This window comes from Ambystoma mexicanum, chromosome 7p, assembly GCF_040938575.1.
Source record: "Ambystoma mexicanum isolate Mex_15411 chromosome 7p, UKY_AmexF1_1, whole genome shotgun sequence".
Classification (NCBI taxonomy): domain Eukaryota; kingdom Metazoa; phylum Chordata; class Amphibia; order Caudata; family Ambystomatidae; genus Ambystoma; species Ambystoma mexicanum.
This window is the reverse complement of record NC_090939.1, coordinates 600,745,686-600,766,597: the sequence shown is the minus strand read 5'-3', so window position 1 is coordinate 600,766,597 and position 20,912 is coordinate 600,745,686. Positions and strand designations below refer to the sequence as shown.

Below are 20,912 nucleotides of genomic sequence, written 5' to 3'. Positions count from 1 at the left end.
TCACAGAACAATCTGGACATCATCCAAGAGGCAAGAAGTGCATCCACAAGGAGCCAACACAAAAGAAAATGTACCTTGTCCTGCCATTGGACCAAGGACAAGGGCATAGACACCTTATGGTGCACCATCGACCATGTGATGTCGTTCTCAGCACATCTAGCACACTCCGATGTGCAGTTGGACACATGCCGCACCTACCTAGCAGTTATATGTGCATATAGGAACTCTGGCGACAACCTTTTCTCCACCTCCAATCTGGTGGTAAAAAGGCATCTTGCAGGACTAACCAGATTGTACCCGCCTGTATAACGTCCACACTTGTTCTGGGATCTCAACGTGGCTCTGGCAGACGTAGCCCATAGACCTTTTGCACCGATGGCTTCGGTAGAAATTAGATTGGTTACTATTGGGACTGTGCTCTTGGTGGGGCCTCACCCCAGCCCGCAGGATTGGTGAACTTCTGGCACACGGCTTCTGAAACATATGCCATTTTCCATCGGGACAGGGTGGTGCTAAGGACACACCCTTCTTTTCTCCCGAAGGTAGTGACTTCGTTTCACCTCAATGAAGAAATATTCCTGCCAACTATCTTCCCAAATCCGTAGGATGAAGCAGAAAAGGTCCTGCACTGTCTCGATGACAGGAGAGCGCTCAAAGTTTACCTTGACAGGACTAAAGCCTTCTGCAGATCGGATCTTTATCACTTTCAGAGGATCAAGCATCCAAAGCTTCAGTCGCATCGTGGATGGGTTTGTCCATCAAGGATGATTTTGAGGGGCAACGAATGAGGTTGCCAGCAAACATGCATGCCCATGCGGTCAGAGCCAAGGTATTTGGCCAAGCAATCCTAAAAAAACTGTTTTCATAAGAGTTGCAGTCTCTCCACCACAGGGCTTCAATAGGTGGTAATCGCCCATACAGTATAGAGGAAAGGTAATGGGACGTAGAAGTATTATAAGTTACTCATCGTAGTGACTAACGTACTCCTAGTCCATAGTCCCCTTTTTTCCATACGTCCCACCATTTGCCCCCGTTTTAAAAAACCAAGTGGTATTAGGCTAACTTAATGTGGCCACGTCAAAAGGGATTGGGGTGTGGTGCCAGTGGGCGGAGTCAAGGGAGCCCTGCTCCCGGGGCCATTCTCGGCGTGCAACTAAATTTAAAGGGAAGACTATTTTTCTGGTGAAAAAGGTTCCGTTCCTGTTCCTAGCGAGGGACTCCGATACATACAGTATGGAGGAAAGGGGACTAAGGACTAGGAGAATATTAGTCACTGCAGTGAGTAATTTATAATTTTGTTCACTCCAGGGCGGGATGGGGACCTTTCAGTGGCTCCCTGGGATTGCTGCTGGACTTTCGGACGGCTGAACTTTTTCCCTTTGCAGCCAGATGAGTGCACCCACACATGTGAGGTACTGTTTTTGTCAGGACACCTGTGGCAAGGTAGGCCATGTCGTGTTGCAGGCATGTTTCAGTGGTTTCCTGGTGGCAAATGTCTGAAAATTGTTTTTCCCCCTTACAGTTTGGACTTTGCCAGGCCTTGTTGTTAATACATTCTAGGGCGATTGGCACAAGTCAGACCTCTTTGGATTCCCACGGGTGTCTCCTTTTCAGAAATGCATGGAGTTCCCTGTTTTCCTTGGTGGCTGCAACACCCCAGGCCCAAATCCCTGGGTGTTTGATGTATCAGTGTTTTTAGCTTTTTCCCTTTGCGCCCAGGTCAGTGCACCCACACATTTGAGGTACTATTTTTATCAGGACACCTGTGGGATGGTAGGACATTGGTTGTTTTCTCTTGGTTTTGATAACGTTTTCTACTGCACTTTGTTACACAACCCTTTAAATTTCCAAATGTGACCTACATTTAGTCGCTGCTTTAGGCACTATATGCTTTTGTAACCTGTGCAAGTCACCTTAAAGGTCTGCCTATGCCCTTTCAAAAAAAATGTATGCTTGCCATTCTTCACCACATTAGTTTTCCTTATTTTCAAATGCCAAGTACGTCTGTTTAGGCCGTCAGCATTCAAAACTGGTACACAAGTCCTTAAGTGTGGTTTTGCTTCTTTTGTGAAACATTATGAAAAAAGTGTGATTTCCTAACTAGGAGAGTCAGGAGAATGTAGCAGTGTATTGCTTTTCTCAATATTCACAGAAGCCATTACCTTACACACCAACATGTCCAGCACATCCTTTTTTAATGTAATCTTTCTGTTTTCTTCCCAAACAAGGGGAATTTTAGGTACATTCCTGAACTTGGAATTTTGTCTACTCTTCAGAAACGTATGCCTTTTGTCTTCCCATTGAGCTTTCCTACCCTCTTCCATTCCGACCAAGCATGTCCATTGAAAAATCGCCTACCTCTCACAATACTAATGGTAACCTTATCAAAAATATTTTTTTTGTTTCCACTCAACCTGTTCTTAAAAGCTTCTTTGTATATCATTTTATTGGCATTATCTGAAAAAACACAATTTGGTCACTTTTTGTTATTTTATCACACCCCCCCTACCGCAAACTAGGAATCCTTGGTGCTGTTTTGACTGCCTACATGTGGGAGGGTGCAAATTTGGCCGGGCTATCACTTATTACAAGGGATTGAATGTAGAAATACCAAAATGTACAAAAAAGGGCTCAATACTGGGAGGGAACACCCTCAGCAGTTAAGGCATCAAAGGAATTAATGGTTGGTTCTTGACTAACAGTTCAAAGCCAAGGGGGAATCATAACTATCAGAAGTAGTCATGGTAATTCTGTGACCCTTATATGCATCATTCCCCTGTTGACTATAAGGGTGTTCACTCCTAACAATTAGGGTAATTTTGGGAAGGGTTACTGACATGCCACAGGGTATTCCGGTACTGTGGAAATCTCTCCATCCAAAGAAGACAGATACTGCCTCTTTCTAACAGTCATCCCATTCCTTAGGTGGCCTTTTCCTCCCAGTTAAGCCACGTGGGTAATTCTACCCCCGGGGTTGGGATCGGGTAGCGGCTGCCTTCCCCTAGCCACCTGGGAGGAGACTTAATAGAGGGATTCCGTGAGGACTCTGCAGGTTTCATCAGAGGGGACACTCATTAAACGCCACTTGTGGCTGCAGAACTCCTGTTTCAAGCCAGAGACGCAAGCAACTTCGATTAATATGCCATTAAAGAACAAAGCTCTTTTTGGCAAAGTAGTAGAGAATGCACTTGAGATGGCCAAAAAAGAACAAGGAACTTTAAATAAAAACAAAAAATACCTTGACCAAATCTCTAATAAACCCTTGATGCAACAGGGCACCTTTTAATACCCGGCACACTTTTCGTACACAAGGGTTCTCAAGTCGCTTTACACACCAGGTGCATCATCCAGACGCTGGTATACAGGCCAATCACAACTCTTGTCCTTTCAGTCCTTCGGTCAGAGAATCTTCCAGAGGTGGCTGATGCCAAGCTGCTAAAAGCTCTGCCACTCACTCCAAACAATGACAAACCGGTTCCCTCTTGCATCTCCCTGGTAAGGGGGGGGCGCATTTCATAATACATCCACGCATGGGCAGGAATCCCTGCAGATAGGTGGGTGCCGTCAACCATAGCAGAGGGTTGCTGCAATTAGTTTTTGGAAATACTGCACGCTCTTCTACCCAGATCAGGATTCATGTCCAAGGAACATCAGATAATACTTGATGCAGAGATCCAATCACTACTCAAGAAGGGTGCAATTGAACGGGTCCCTTTGGAAGAGGTAAAAAAGGATATTTATTCTGTGTACTTCCTTGTTCCAAAGAAAGGCAAATCAAAACGTCCAGTGCTGAACCGAAGACCTGCCAACACATGTCAAGCCTTAAAAGTTTAGGATGACGAGCTTGCAGGAGGTCATCCAACTTTAAAAAAAAAAGGGGGGGGAGAATTACATGGAAAAATTTGACATGAAATATGCATACTTTCAAATTTCAATGTTGCCTGCTTACCGAAGTACCTAAGCTTCAAGTTAGGGTCTACTCACTACAAGTTCATGGTGCTTCCCTTCGGTGTAACCTCAGCCCCCCACTTTTGACTAAGGTTCTAGCAGTCGTGGCAGCCCACTTAGCAGTGTATCCTTATCCGGATGACTGGCTGATCACAGGAAACAACCGGCAAATATGTCGGCAACACACTCAAAATACCATCAACCTACGGTTTCAACTGGGTTTCTCAATCAACAAGAAGAAATCCAGTCTCGTTCCCAGTCAAACCAAGCAATCTTTGGGTATGATAATTCATACAAGCAACACCCTAGTCTTTCCCTACAAGTAAAACTTGCTTTTGCTAATTCCCAGTTACGCAGCCGTTCATCAGATAACTGTCCGAAGGGTTATGCACCTTCTCGGAATGATGGCTTCCTACTTCTTTCTGGTGCCGCACAGAAGGTGGCACATGCGTCCAATACAAGAGTGGCTTGCGAAACAATGGTCTCAAGCAGATGGTCACTGGGTCGATCTAGTGGTGGTTTCGCTGGCTATAGTGATGGCAGTTAAAAGGCAAACCTTTTCTCATCCCTGCTGTACGAGCCACTCCTAACGGATGCATCACTTTGTGTCGGGAGCACATTGTCTACACCAAACAGCGCATGGCATGTGTCTACAATCAATGTCAAAGAAGCATATTGACCTTCTTCAAGAATTACAGGCAGTGTTCAAAGCCTTACAAGTTTTTAACACCAACTGTCAGGGGACGACGGTTCTAACCCTCAGACAGCACAACCAGCATGTTTTACATAAATAAACAAGGCAGAACACTCACCAAGTCTGTACAAACTAGCTCTGAGGATTTTGGATTAGTCTCTAAATGACATTTTTCTACTATTGCAGCATATTCCAGGGCAGCACAACTGTCTAGCAGACATGTTCAGCAGAAACATTCAGCTTCCCACTGAACACGAATGGGAGTTACACCGATCTTCAAAGACTGGGGGAATCTAGACCTAGATCTCTATGCAGCACAAGAGAATGCAAAATGCCACAATTACCCATCCATGTTTCCCCAGACAGGGTCCAGGGGGAACACACTGTAGATCAGTTGGCCAATGAGATTTGCGTACGCTTTTTCTTAACACCACTACTCAACAAAATCCACAAGATGCACCAGGAACATCTCACGATGACCCTAATAGCTCCAATGTTGGCAGGTCAAACATGGTTCTCACACAAGCTCAGTATGTCAGTTTGCCCATCAGTCAAACTGCTGAGCCCTTGCAACATTTTGTCCCAGCATCGGGGAACAATCCTCCATCCACATCCTCAAACACTGAACTTGGCTCCTGAGGTTATAGAATTTGGACACCTTAACTTGCCTCAAAGATGCATGGACATCTTGAAGGAAGCAGGTAAACCAAACACTAGGTACTGATATTTCAACAAATGGAAACGCTTTGTGTTGCAAAGAAAGTAATGTAAACCCCATTGGCAGATCACCTTCGGATATAATACACTACATGCTATACTTATTAGACTCTGGATTAGTGTTAACTCTCCTACACTCTCAGCATACACTTCCTCAAAGAGCAAGCTTTCATGGAGGGGTTCAAAAGACTATATCCCCCAATTTCAACTACACCCCTAGGGTGGGACTTAAATGTAATTCTTACAAAGCTTATGGGGCCCTCGTTTGAACCTATGCATAAAGCTAGTCTTAATAATCTCGCCTAGAAGCTTTTCTGATATTCGTCACTTTAATAAGGAGTCAGTGAACTGAATGCTCCATCAGTTCAAGATCCATTTATAACCATTCATAAGGTCACGATGGTGTTAAGAACACATCCACGATTCTCACCTAAATGTATTTCCAATTTTATGTCCATCAATCAATAGAACTCCCAGCCTTCTTTCAAAACCCGCAGAACTCAGCAGAAAGGTCCCTCCACACCTGTGCAGTTCCCTTGGGGAACACTGCAAAAGATTTAAGACTACAGGTAGAGCAGTAAACCCCTTTGGTAGCAGTCTGTACCACCCAGATTTACCTGGTAGCTGTGGCTGAGCAGTCAGACTTCTCTCAAGAAGAGTTAGGCAGTATGCAAAGTATACACAATATGTACCCACATACAATAGCACAAGCAAACACTGACCAGAGCTTGGTTTCAAAAGTATATAGTTATTTATTTAAAATACACATAAGTTAAAAACACTCTAGCAAAATATAGTAAACACTTCAAACACAGTTATAACGAAAGTAGATTCAATCCTTTCTCCTATCTAGACAACTCTAGGCTAACACCACTTAATTAAAACAGAGGTGAGTGCTTAACGTTAGATGACACTCTAGTAGTTTCCAAGAAAGGGAGAGAAAAAGCAGAAATGGGTTAAACACACCACTCTAAGGTCCAGAACACTTGCAATAGGCTCAAAGAAGCACAAAGTCACAGGTGAGCAAAAGTCACTAGGCAGGGCTCACTCTTAGAGTAGCCGGAGCGAAAATGTGCCCAAGATCACACTGTTATTAGGGATTCAAAGTCTTGCAAAGAGTTAGAAAGAGGTTAGAGTGGCTTAGAAAGTTTTAGCCAGGGTGTCCCAGGCACTCCCAGGTTCGAAAGCCGGGGGCTAAATCTACCCCGTACAGTCGGTAGCAAGGGAAGCCAGGCGGAACACGGTACCTTAAGCGGAAAGGATCCTCCAGCGGTGGCAGTTGTTCCAGGCAGTGGCAGCAGGGCTCGACGTCGGTCAGGGGAGAAGAAGTTCTCGCTGAAGAGCAGAAGAAGAGGGTCGTTGCACTGCCCGGGAAGAAACCAGCCGCGGAGTCCTCCGGTTAAAGGGTTGTACCGACTTTCGTGGTTGGGGTAAACGTGGTGGGGTTCCGGTTGCCGGGGTGCTTGGCACTGGCAAGGCGGCCACGAGATACCTCGAGAAGCGAAAAGAAGGCGAAAACTGGTTGTCCCCACCAGTCAAGGGAAGGAGCCACTCCGTTAAGAGTTCTCCTCGGTCGTCGGGAAAAGTGGTGAGACGGTTCAGCAGGGCTCCACCGGGTGGTGTCGTCGAAGCAGGTCGGCTCAGCTCTTCCCTCGTCGGATTCTTGGTCCTGTGGCGACTTCTGAAGTCCCAGTCCCCAAAGCCCTGCTTTTATGCAGCAAACCCCCATTCACCCAGCCTAGCTGTCACTCAAACATGCTAAGTGGTGAGCCGGCCGGCTCACCACTTGGGCCAATCAGGACGGAGTGCGACTTGAGTTACCAAGGTAACTCAGTCCAGGGTGCCTAAATCCCCCTCCACCCCTCCTAAGTACCCCAGACAGAGTGGCACCACTTTGGAGGGCTTCTGTGGAGAAGCCCGCCAAAAGTGGAACAAAGGGCTCCACTTTGGGTCAGAGTTACAGAGGCGAACGCCAACGCCATTTTAGAATCAAGTTTTGGCAAAAAATCCCAACCGGAGTTATAATAATAAATATATAAACCGGCGGTATGTTTAAGGCTACCGTAAATAAATAATTAAATGTGTTAGCCTAAAACAATGGGAAATCCCATAGGGAAATATTCGCGGTCGAATATAAAAAGTAGTTTCCACTGCCACCAGCCAAAACTCGATCAGGGGGGACGGAGACGTGCCCCCTCGACTAACAGACCCTGGGGCAATCGAATTGCCCCAGCCAGTACGTCCACAATATGATGGTTTGTACTGGTTCTGTTCAGGATTCAAGACTAGCAAAGTCTTTGGTGACTTTACATGCCCTGGGAGACAGTAGTCAGTCCCAGGGTATGGAGTCTATGTTGGGGAGTCCCTAGGACACCCCTGGGTCACGGCACAGAGGGTGCTGTGTAACCCACATCACAAAAATACATGAGGCCCTATGGAGTAAAAGACCCCATAGCCCATTCAACACAAGGTTTGTCCAAGATAACACAGTTCAACATGTCCAGGAGTGAGGGTAAAAGAGTCTCACTCTTGGCAGGAGAAAAATTAAACCCCAGAAATCCAGCAAAGCTGCTGGGGGACTCACTAGGTAGGGAAATTCAGCCTAAACAGAGAATTCTCCCTAACACTCGCCCCCCCCCAGACTAAGGGACAGGAGGATTTAATCCACTCCTGGATGAACCTCATACCTCTAGTCGATGATATACATCCTAGAGAGTCCATCAGCATTTTGATGGTGACACCTTGACCTATGTTCAATGGAGAACTCAAAGGTTTTCTTTTGCAAGCTAACGGACCTACAGACCCTTTGAGGAACATCAGTCTTTTTGTTATAGGGGATCTGGTTGACCAGTCCCTCAGAAGTTGGTACAACTTCTGAACCTATGTTAGGCTTTTTCAAGGGGTCCTTATAAAGGATTCCCTTAGATCTAGAGGGGCCTCCAAGGTTCCTCACCACCTCTCTTGTGGGAGCAGGTTGGGTCTTAGGCCTCTTGGTTGGAGGGGTTGGGGTTAGGCAATGTACCTGCTTCCCCTTCCTCTTAGATCTACCCTTACCTATTTTAGGAGTTTCCCCCCTAATATTAGGATTTGAGTTGGGTTCTTCAGTAGAAGGGCCAACAGTCTGAAGGTTTTTGGCCTTAGACTTTTCTTTTCTGGTTTTCCACCAGCACTGAGAATTACCAGTTCTCTCAGGTCCAGATAGGGGCCTAGTGGGTCTATCCACCTCTTCCTCAGAAGCAGGGGGAGTCAGAGACTCTGAGACTAGGGGAACAATGATGGAGCTTGGTTGGGGCTCCCATGTTCCTAGCATACTATCCTGAAAGGTGCCTGGGTCAGAGGTCAACTTACTAAACCCAGGGCTTGTAGTGGGGTTCTCAGTAGAGGGTCCCACAGGCTTAGAAGGGTCCTTCAAGGTAGCCTTTCTAGCCAATTTGGTTAAGTTCTGCTTCTCCATACTGGGAGGCCTGGGGGTATGTGACACTACTCCTAGAGTTCTTAGGTCATTCCCCAACAGGACCTTCCCAGGTACCTCAGCCTGAACACTGACAGGGATCCTTACTGTCATGTTGTTACATTGAATGAGGGCTGGTAGAATAGGAACCATTTGGACAGGGCCTCCAGACATCTTAGTGGGACCTTTGGGTGCTTTGGCCACATCCTCAGGTTGAAAGAAGCTTTCATCCACTACTGTTCTGCTGGCCCCAGTGTCTCTCCTGGCAGGAGTATCCTGGCCATTGACAAGAACACTGTCCACATAATACACCTTAGAGTTAACAGGTAGGGAGTTATACACAACCCTATTCTGGGGACTAACCAGACCCATAGGCTCTAAGTTTACAGTTGCTTGAAGACCCAAGGGTTCTTCAGCAAAGAGTTCAAAGTGGGCACTAGCCATCTGTACTTCATCCTCAGGAGTGAAGGCTAAGGAGACTGTGCTGATCCCTGCAGGTTTACCCTTGCACTTGGGATCTCCTTTGATATGGTCAGTACCCTGACAGACATAGCATTGTCCAAATGCTCTCTGGAAGGGTGGCTTGTTCTGACCTCCTTCTGGCTTGTGGCCAGAAGGTACAGTAGTCTGACTCGGTTTCCCATGTGGCTTACCCTGGTTATTTGGTGGTTTGGGGCCCTCTTTGGGATAGGAATTATTAGAATTCTCTTTGGAGTCCTTTTTAGGCTGTTTCTCCCCATCCTTCTTCTGAGTTACCCCAGAATCCTTGTGAGTAGCCCTGTTGGCAACCCACAAGTCAGCAGCCTTAGCTAGCTTCCTAGGATCTAATTCCTGTGAATCAGCCAAGTGCTGTCTGAGCTCAGGAGAGCAGGCATCATAAATAGTCTCCAACATAAACAAATTCTTCATACCTTCATAAGTGTTCACCTTGTAACCCTTAATCCATCCCTCTAAGTTTTTCAAACATTCACTCACCCAGGTAGCCCAAGGGGTACCATCATGCTTTTTGAGGTTCCTAAACCTCTTAAGATACTGGGAAGGGGTCTTCCCAAACCTAGCTATCAAAGCTAGTTTCACACATTCATAGTCCTTCCTATCCTCCTCCCCCATCTCCATTACCACATCAGTTGCAACAGGGGGAAGCCTAGAGAACAACCAGGTGAGTAAGTCATTTCCTGTGATGTTCTGGAGCCCATGATTATATTCAAACAGAGACAACCAATCCAACACATCCAACTTAGGCTCATACATACCAATCAATTCTTTAGGCATCCGGGGTCTTTTAGGACTGGAACTTCTAGAGGAGCCGGAGAGAGAAGCATTCTCAACAGATAATTTCTTCATTTCTAGCTCATACTTGAGCTCCATTTCCCTTAGCCTTAGTTCTTTGTCAGTTTGAGCATTCAGTTTCTTATACTCCAATTCTAGCTTCATTTTCTCCAGTTCAAAGTACTGAAGACTAAATGTGGGACCTGGTAAAGGTCCAGTAGGTACAGCAGGTAGAGCAGGTAGAGGCCTAGGGGGGACAGTTACAACAGCCTCACCCTCCTCTTCTGACTCTTCCTCAGAATCATCAACATTTTGCTCCATGTTAATTTCAATACTGTCATCTACAGTTGCTGGAGTGGTAGGTTCCTCTGAACCCTCACCCAGACTTTGGTTAGCTAACAATCTTTCAATCAGCTCCATTTTCTTGCCCTTAGTCAGGAGATCCTTATGTTTACAGAGCACTCTTAAACAATCAGCAGTTTTGGCTGCAAGGGACTCTTGACTATAGCTTTCTATAACTGACATGTTAGAGGTTTTACTTTTTCAGTGCTAAGCTTTGTGGTTAGTTGCACTAAGGTATCTAAAGCACAATAAAATGTATACTCAATACAAATCCCACCGCTGTACACCAGTGTTAGGCAGAAACCTGTGCAGTTCCCTTGGGGAACACTGCAAAAGATTTAAGACTACAGGTAGAGCAGTAAACCCCTTTGGTAGCAGTCTGTACCACCCAGATTTACCTGGTAGCTGTGGCTGAGCAGTCAGACTTCTCTCAAGAAGAGTTAGGCAGTATGCAAAGTATACACAATATGTACCCACATACAATAGCACAAGCAAACACTGACCAGAGCTTGGTTTCAAAAGTATATAGTTATTTATTTAAAATACACATAAGTTAAAAACACTCTAGCAAAATATAGTAAACACTTCAAACACAGTTATAACGAAAGTAGATTCAATCCTTTCTCCTATCTAGACAACTCTAGGCTAACACCACTTAATTAAAACAGAGGTGAGTGCTTAACGTTAGATGACACTCTAGTAGTTTCCAAGAAAGGGAGAGAAAAAGCAGAAATGGGTTAAACACACCACTCTAAGGTCCAGAACACTTGCAATAGGCTCAAAGAAGCACAAAGTCACAGGTGAGCAAAAGTCACTAGGCAGGGCTCACTCTTAGAGTAGCCGGAGCGAAAATGTGCCCAAGATCACACTGTTATTAGGGATTCAAAGTCTTGCAAAGAGTTAGAAAGAGGTTAGAGTGGCTTAGAAAGTTTTAGCCAGGGTGTCCCAGGCACTCCCAGGTTCGAAAGCCGGGGGCTAAATCTACCCCGTACAGTCGGTAGCAAGGGAAGCCAGGCGGAACACGGTACCTTAAGCGGAAAGGATCCTCCAGCGGTGGCAGTTGTTCCAGGCAGTGGCAGCAGGGCTCGACGTCGGTCAGGGGAGAAGAAGTTCTCGCTGAAGAGCAGAAGAAGAGGGTCGTTGCACTGCCCGGGAAGAAACCAGCCGCGGAGTCCTCCGGTTAAAGGGTTGTACCGACTTTCGTGGTTGGGGTAAACGTGGTGGGGTTCCGGTTGCCGGGGTGCTTGGCACTGGCAAGGCGGCCACGAGATACCTCGAGAAGCGAAAAGAAGGCGAAAACTGGTTGTCCCCACCAGTCAAGGGAAGGAGCCACTCCGTTAAGAGTTCTCCTCGGTCGTCGGGAAAAGTGGTGAGACGGTTCAGCAGGGCTCCACCGGGTGGTGTCGTCGAAGCAGGTCGGCTCAGCTCTTCCCTCGTCGGATTCTTGGTCCTGTGGCGACTTCTGAAGTCCCAGTCCCCAAAGCCCTGCTTTTATGCAGCAAACCCCCATTCACCCAGCCTAGCTGTCACTCAAACATGCTAAGTGGTGAGCCGGCCGGCTCACCACTTGGGCCAATCAGGACGGAGTGCGACTTGAGTTACCAAGGTAACTCAGTCCAGGGTGCCTAAATCCCCCTCCACCCCTCCTAAGTACCCCAGACAGAGTGGCACCACTTTGGAGGGCTTCTGTGGAGAAGCCCGCCAAAAGTGGAACAAAGGGCTCCACTTTGGGTCAGAGTTACAGAGGCGAACGCCAACGCCATTTTAGAATCAAGTTTTGGCAAAAAATCCCAACCGGAGTTATAATAATAAATATATAAACCGGCGGTATGTTTAAGGCTACCGTAAATAAATAATTAAATGTGTTAGCCTAAAACAATGGGAAATCCCATAGGGAAATATTCGCGGTCGAATATAAAAAGTAGTTTCCACTGCCACCAGCCAAAACTCGATCAGGGGGGACGGAGACGTGCCCCCTCGACTAACAGACCCTGGGGCAATCGAATTGCCCCAGCCAGTACGTCCACAATATGATGGTTTGTACTGGTTCTGTTCAGGATTCAAGACTAGCAAAGTCTTTGGTGACTTTACATGCCCTGGGAGACAGTAGTCAGTCCCAGGGTATGGAGTCTATGTTGGGGAGTCCCTAGGACACCCCTGGGTCACGGCACAGAGGGTGCTGTGTAACCCACATCACAAAAATACATGAGGCCCTATGGAGTAAAAGACCCCATAGCCCATTCAACACAAGGTTTGTCCAAGATAACACAGTTCAACATGTCCAGGAGTGAGGGTAAAAGAGTCTCACTCTTGGCAGGAGAAAAATTAAACCCCAGAAATCCAGCAAAGCTGCTGGGGGACTCACTAGGTAGGGAAATTCAGCCTAAACAGAGAATTCTCCCTAACACCTTCGGATATAATACACTACATGCTATACTTATTAGACTCTGGATTAGTGTTAACTCTCCTACACTCTCAGCATACACTTCCTCAAAGAGCAAGCTTTCATGGAGGGGTTCAAAAGACTATATCCCCCAATTTCAACTACACCCCTAGGGTGGGACTTAAATGTAATTCTTACAAAGCTTATGGGGCCCTCGTTTGAACCTATGCATAAAGCTAGTCTTAATAATCTCGCCTAGAAGCTTTTCTGATATTCGTCACTTTAATAAGGAGTCAGTGAACTGAATGCTCCATCAGTTCAAGATCCATTTATAACCATTCATAAGGTCACGATGGTGTTAAGAACACATCCACGATTCTCACCTAAATGTATTTCCAATTTTATGTCCATCAATCAATAGAACTCCCAGCCTTCTTTCAAAACCCGCAGAACTCAGCAGAAAGGTCCCTCCACACACACACTGTATGTCAGGAGGGCAGTAATGTCCTATCTAGATAAAACAATACCACTAAGGAAGACACATTCTTTGTCTACTTAGCTGCTGGAAAAGATGGGGAACTGTCTCTAACTGAGATATTTTAAGATGCATTGTAAATTGCATCCAACTTTCCTACTCTCTGGCAAGAAAATGTTACCCTCATACCCATAGCACACTTAACTCGAGGAACTGCTTCTATTCTAGCATTTATTGCAAATGTGCCATTGGAGGCTATTTGCAAAGCAGCAACATGGCGTTTAATTCACACTTTCATATAACATTACTGCATGGATACTCCTACAAGGAGCGATTCTCAGGTGGGACAGGTGGTGTTAAGACCTCTTTTTTGCCTCTCTACGTTCTAAGAAACCACCTCCTTTCCAGGTACTGCTGGCTAGTCTATGCAAATCATCTGATTCTAAGCAAATCTACAAGCCTCAGAAGACAAATATTACATACCTTTAATTGTCTTGCTGATGCTTGCATCTGCTTAGATTCACATGTATCCACCCTTCCTCCCCTCTTTATAGTTGAAGGTGCATAGACCTTTCTTTACCTTCCTGTATTCACATACACACGTCATGCTCCCTCGTTTCAGAAACAAACAGTCCGAGGACCTACACGCGTTAAGGGCCATGGGTGCAGTGCACGTCACACTAGGGATATTATTAGACGCACCCTGTCGACTTCCCTTTTCGTACTTTGAAAACAAGCCATGCAAAACACTGCACCAACCACTACATTTTGGCCTATGCAAAGCATGTGAATCAAACAAATACTGGTTGGTAGATTCATCATTTTTATGCTTCATCCCCTCTCCTAGTGAGACCCACAGCCCTTTTTTCTGGATATCTGGAGCTTTTTATTTCTATCCTGAATGAGTGGAGTCTTCTTCCACTCATTCATTCTTATTTGCTCTGACTTTTTTTTTTAACTCTGTTCTGTCTTTTACCTTTACTATGGAGTCTACATTCCTCTATCTCTTTTAAGGCATATGTGTTTAACATTTGCAGCACACAGCTCCTTATGGGCAGTGTTGCTGGGAACCCTTTGGGACCCTGCTGTGTGAGTGACAGCTAGGCTGTACATGAATGGGAGAAACCTGCATAAAAGGCAAGGTTTCTTGGACTGAAGGCAGAGTCCACCATGCGCCTAAACATCTGACGAAGGAATCTGGAAGAGAAGCTTGCTGCACCCTCCTGGACTATTCAACTGCCCGGTGAAGCCCTTCTGCAGTGCTGAATCTCCAACTCCAAATCGACTAGATAAGCCCCGGAACAGATGAATTATTCCCTTGGGCTTGTGGGACCAACGAACTCCAAGACGAACTTTGCTGGAGGACCTTCCCTCAATTGGCTGTACTTCTTTGCTGCTGCTGGAACTGAGTGCTAGGGGTCGAGAAATCCATAGTGGATTGCATCGTCTTTAAGCCGGACCGAAGATCCTGCAGACCCACCCGAAGCAGGACAACCCAAACCTGAGTCACCTCACCAAAGTGCTGGACTCCAGAAGCAAGGAAAGCCCATCAAGTGTCCAAGATCTGCGGTGGTGCTATTTGCCGGTAACTAAAACCACGAAGTGCCGCTGAACTGAAGAGCCCATAGCCGCCGACGACCTTGAAACTGCAGTGCAGGAGTCCTCCAAACGTCCTCCCTCTTGTCCCCACGAATGAGGGCCAGGAACCCAGGATTTGCAAGGCTGCAACCAGAACAGAAGCCAGCTGGATCCACTTCTTCAAACCTAGGTTACTGTGCTGACTAAGGGGTACTTACCTCTTTTTGTCTGTAGCTTGCATTATCTCACTTGAGACTTGCAGTTGCTGCTTTTTGCAGAGTTGATTCAGCTCAATCTTTCATAAGCCTAACAACTTGTGGTCCAATAGTGATTTCTTGCAAACTCTAAACTTTGCAACACTTTTGTGCTCTCTAAAGAAGTGCCTCAGCTCCATAGACATTGCTCAAATTGACTTTGGCTGTCCTGGCTCCCTGCAGACTCTTCTGATCCATTGACTTTGATTCTAGCTGTTCCTCATAGGTGGTGCATAAGTGTAACTTGTATTGTTGGAACGATCTAATCTAGACTTCACTGGGCGATTGAAAAGTGCTCACGTGCTCTGAGAACCTGTTAACCCTTTTCCTTCCCTACACCTTTCCTTTTTCACAACCTCATAATTTTATCAAGTACAAAAAGTGGTATATAAATGACAATACTGTCCTAGTAATTGAAGTCACCTCAGGGTGTAGGAAGTGTGTATACAGCATCTCTAACAAGTATTTACTTGCTTATTCTAAATATTAGAAAGTGTTATGAAGTGTATTTTAATTGTTGCATATTGTCCTTTTTCAAGAAGGCTTATTTAAAACTGACCATTAAATAAATAATTGTTATTTGGATGCTGCTATGTGTGGCTTTCGATGCTACAGCTCTACAGTTCACATTTACCCCTCTTGAGATTTCTGGCTGCTCAGTCACTCTTTCATCTTGTGTAGTACAGACCTATAACAATAGGTGGGGTTACCCAATACCATGAGGACAGGAGTGGTGTAGTCTCCCACAGGGTTACTGTATACAGTCTTGCCTAACACCGGAGTTGGCAGGGCTGGGATGGTCCGAGTTGCCGGACGACTTGTGTCGAACAGTGTATTGGACAGAGGTGGTAAGGGGGAGGGATACAGTTGGTGGGTGCGTAGAAGGTTGCGGGTGGTTCGGGACCCGGAAGAGGGGACAGGCTGTCGCAGGCCTTCGACAGAGAAGTGGCGTGGCATAGGCAGTTCGGTTTGTAGCGAATGGCTTGGAGGATTGAGGCATGGTGGTGAGAGGAGCTGGGTCATTGGGAGCTGTCAGGCTTGGTGCTGTTACAGATTGGTGCACAAAGGACAGGAGAGGGGGGAGATGATGTGGTTTGAAGGTGAGGGAAGGGGGAGAGCCGGTCTTCAAAGAGGTAATCGGGATGCAAGGGTGACCAAGGAAACGTGCTAGGAAAGGTGAGGTAGGTGGAGTGATGCAGGGCTGGCGACGCCATTAGAGTTGGCGGTGAGAAGTGACCTCTACCTCAGTTTTGTGCGTTTGGGTACTGAAAAAGTGTCAGAGGGTTGGGGGGAAGGGAGGAGCGGGAAGGGGGTTGAGGCGATAGTTTGTGAAAGGGCAAGACATGCCATGCTGATATAAGGGAAGGGTGGTGGCCGGGCCTGGTCTTCTGGTAGTGGTTGGTGTGTTGGAGAAGACTGCTAATATGTAGTATGTTCAAAGTGTACTCCCTGTAAGACAGCCACTCAGTATAGATCTGCAGGAACATTAATTGAACAAGTCCTGAGTGCAAGGTTCACCAGGCATCCAGGAGCAGGGCAGTCCATTCCCAAACAGTCTCTCTCCAACTGCACAAGATTTAACACACACAGATAGATCCCAGGTTCCACCATCCCTGGTAGGCATGGACATCTCGCATAACGGCAGAATACATTATTAGAATGCTTGACAAGGCTCTATGTAGCACAAACCTACTGCAAAATGAAAAATGTTCAGTCAAACGTGTAAGATGAATGGCCGCACCCAATTTGTAGAAGGTCTGCTCTAGAAGTACAATTTGGTATGGAAGGACACGATTGGAATAGAAAATACATGGCAAAATGCACAAGAAACATCTGCAGACCCCCAACACACACACACACACACCCCTTTTTAGTCATGTTCAGTGGGATCAGAGGGACAAAGCCAAATGAAAAATATTCTGCATATCGAGTAATGTTATGCAAAACACAGAAGAGGATCCGCTGCACCGATGTGTAGTAGGGCTTTCTTACATGTACAGATGGAAAAGTCTATTGTGAAACCCATTAGATGACCGTCCACACAAAATACACTGGGATTTCCTTACGTGCACCGTAGGGTTAAATGTATAAAAGGAAAACAACTAAATACAGCAAAAATAATGTATGCCACAAAACACACAAGATGGCTTGCAGCACAATACACAAATCTGCCAACATCATCCAATAGCTCCTTCAATAAACAAAGCAGTGTTTTTTTTAAAAAAAAAAGTTTCTCTAAATCTTTGAAAATGCCGCGTTTACAAACTGTCATTAAGGTTTCACTTACTAAACACTGAACATTACATGAAATCAATTCTGCATTGTTGGAACCTTAACTCATGCTTGCAAATGATGAATACAAAAATGATATCCGCCCATGATATACCTTTTCAATGCACACAAACGTGCATAGCAAATATAAAATACATTCTTAAAATACACAGTCGCCATTTAAATACAAATAAATATGTACCCATATTCAATGACCTCAAAACAAACGACCACAATTACTAGTCACTAGCTTTGAACAGCATATTCTGTTCATACCACTCTTCACACTAAACTACTAACCATATAATTCCAAGTATAAATGAGCAAGAAAATATCACGTTACAAACTAAACAGAATACTATTAACAATCATCCCCAAAAAAGGTGATTTAAGGTTTCAGCAATGTTGAATGTTGGTATTCCCAATGCTTGGAGACTTCAAATCTGTGTAGATGGTTCCTTTAACTGTTTGTTTTTTCCCACTTTTCCCACTTTATGAATATATTTCTTAAGTTTGTTAGTTGCGGGGGTGCAGTAAGCTATGTACGGGCCTTCATAGGGTTAAATTGACATTGCTCTTCATTGCTGTGGAATATTGAAACACTGTGGAAATATCGGTTTCCAAGAGTTGTTAAAATTCAGGTAAGTAACATTACTACCAGTATAAGAACTGTCTTCCAGTTAATTTTCTAATATAACCTTTCTCACTTTAGTGATGTCCATGGAGCTTCATGTTCTAAAGGGCCAGGAAACATTCCATTACAAGACCAGCACTTAGCTCTTGCAATATTACTGGAGTTGGCGGTGCAGAGGGGTACACTGAGGTAAGAAACACAACCACATCTTAAGAAATACAACCACAGCTTAATCTGTGAATGCATAATGTGAAATTAGCATTTTTCTATAATACCAGCACTGTCCCCTTCAGTCAAGCATTTAAGATGTGGTTGATTAGGAAGATGTATATCTAATCCTGTTCCATGTCACAGATTAACTTGATTGTCTTGTTTTTCCAGACACCTAGTGACAGAAGTACATTTCCATCCGGCAAAATAAAATTAGTCTGATTTGTACCTTTTTGATTCTCTTCAATTGTTTGATCCATGTATTTTCAATTGTGATTTGTTGCAATCATTACATACATTTCTATAGCTCTTGCTGCTTCCCTTGCAGCCTTCTCAGGGCTGAGTGCCAATGGGTCTTGGCATGCTTGGCCATCCGCAACAGGAGTACACTGGGAACCATTGTGTAAACTTAGTCTGTGTGTCATTCTCCATCATGGCCCAACTTCAGGCTGTACATTGTATAGTTGTTTGAGTCAAAATTCCTATTTTGCCTATGTTGGGGATTCTAGGTGCACTTTTTGATGACCTCCAGCTTTTTACTCAATCACTCCCCCTCCCCCCCCAACTCCCCCCTCTCCTGCCTTTTTTAAAATTAATAAATATATTCTTGATGTGGGCGTGGCTTGGTGTGCCAATGGGAAGATAGCTTCCTGAGTGCTTCCGGCAAAGTGAGGGTGGAGTGGGAGAAAACAAACCCGCTTTGCCCCTCTTGTTTCCTACCTGGAATGTAGGCACGGGATCCGTGCTGTATCTGCTGCCTCAGGCTGCACTCTCGAGTTCTGGGGGTGCCTGCATCCTGAGTTATGGCCCTGGCTAGGGCGGACCGCATGGCGAAGGGGAAATGGCTACATCGCACCTGCCGGGCCGCTGAGGAGTGCTGACCTGGTGCCCCGGCCCCGACTGCTGCTCCTGGTCGAGGCCGCCTGTATGCTTTGTGTGGGCTGCTGGTGTAGCTGAGGACCGCTGAGGGAGGTCCCGCCTCGGGGACGTGGTGGTGCTGTCGTGCCCATTGCCGTGGCCCCGTCTGCTGCTCCCCACCGGAGGGGTGGGGCGGGGGGCTTTCTGTGGGGCTTGTGAGCCGGTGTTGCCTGTCGTTGTTGCAAGGGAGACTGCCGGGCATAGCCTTACTGCGGAGGACGTCACAGCGGGGTGGAGTCCGGTGCCCCTCTGAGGAGGTTGAGGGTGCCGGCGAAGTTGCTGCCCGGATGCCTGGGGCACCCTCTGAGTCCTGCGGTGGGTCGTCTGTGCCCGCAGCTGCGGGAGGGGAGGAGCCCTGCGTCCCATGAGGAAGAGAATCAGGACTGCAGGTGAGGTCCTCTTTCCCTGCACGCGTGGGCTTAGCTGTGTGAGCCAGTGTTGGCGTCCCAGTGTATGAGGATCCTCGTGGCCCGCCTATGAGTTGCTGCGAACAGAATGCTGTTGTAGCTTTGAAATAAACTCATGCTGCCTGATGTGTGCTGCGCACGCTCAGAGCCTGAGCGGCATGATGTGGAAAGGGGCCTACCCGAATCCTATAACCCAAATGGAACGCTTGCTGACATGGGATCTCTAATCTATCTGCGCTTGCCATGGGTTTTGCAGCAGGCTACTGTGTGCAACAGTGAATGGAGTTTGATGCAACCACCATGCCAAACCTTCTACCATCTCCTTGCCAGTTGGGGGCAAGTTTTCCCCTGGCTGCCTGGAATGCCTCTTGGTGCCTTGTCTGTGGTGGGCCCTGAGGGAGTTTTGTGAAGTCTCTGGCTGCCTGCTTTGGAGTCTGCTTGTGTTGCAGGGGGTCTGCCTCTGAACCTGCATGCTACTTGTTACCCGCCCACCCACCCCCCGTCCCTCCAGGGTTGGCATCCACTATACTTGCTCGATGGCGTGCTGGCTGCCCTTGCATCCTTGGGTGAGGAGATTCACGCCTAACGGACATCTCAGGACATATTATAACAGCCTAAGACTTGGAGCCCTGGACTCGCCACCATGGCCAAGGGCCTGAAAAACGGCAGGCAGGAGGACATCTCTGCAATGCTTCAGGGAGTCGACAAGAATAAGCATACAGAATTGGTGACTGCCCAGGTGCACAGCACTGACCTTCTCCCAGCCATGCTTACACAGATGTCCACGGAAGCTGACCTGTGGCATCTGCTGGCTGAAATTCATAAGGAGATTCAGAAGGGTACCGAGGAGCTCTCCCAAAAAATGCTTGCATGGGATACGAGGGTCGCGGAGGTGGAGCATAGGGTGTCGGAGGTGGAGGACACTATGTGAGCAATCCTACACGGTGGAGGAGGGTTCCAACCGTCTGGAGGCTTTGGAGGCTCGCTGCACGGCGCTGGAGGACAAGCAGGAGGACAGGGAGACTCGCTCTCGCAGGAATAACATCCGTATCCGGGGAATTTCAGCTGCAGTGAGAGACGAAGATCGATTTGCAGCACAAACAGAATGCTTAGTTACAAAGTACAATGCATATTTACAATAGGAAAACAAAAATTAGCACGTGGAAGAGGGCAGAGGGAAGATAGAAGGGGAGGTGGGACAGAGGGTTGAAGTGTTTTCAGTTGAAGAGTGTGGTTTTTATCACTTTCTGGAATGCTGTGAGGGAGGTCTCCGCTTTGAGAGCAATGGGTAGGGCGTTCCAGAGTTTAGCGGCTATGTATGGGAATCCAATCCCACCTGATTTGGCCGGATTAATGTGGGG

At 46.5% G+C, this 20,912-nt stretch overlaps 1 protein-coding gene across 4 annotated transcripts in view; it reads left to right on the top strand.

Moving 5' to 3' along the window:
* The window catches only part of HERC2 (HECT and RLD domain containing E3 ubiquitin protein ligase 2), a 2,956,340-nt gene that overhangs the window by 232,418 nt on the left and 2,703,010 nt on the right, over positions 1-20,912 (top strand). For all 4 annotated transcript variants that reach the window (XM_069636605.1, XM_069636607.1, XM_069636603.1 and 1 more), the window contains exon 8: positions 18,095-18,205. In XM_069636605.1, coding sequence (XP_069492706.1) covers positions 18,095-18,205 — 111 coding nt within the window. The remainder of the gene's footprint in view (positions 1-18,094; positions 18,206-20,912) is intronic.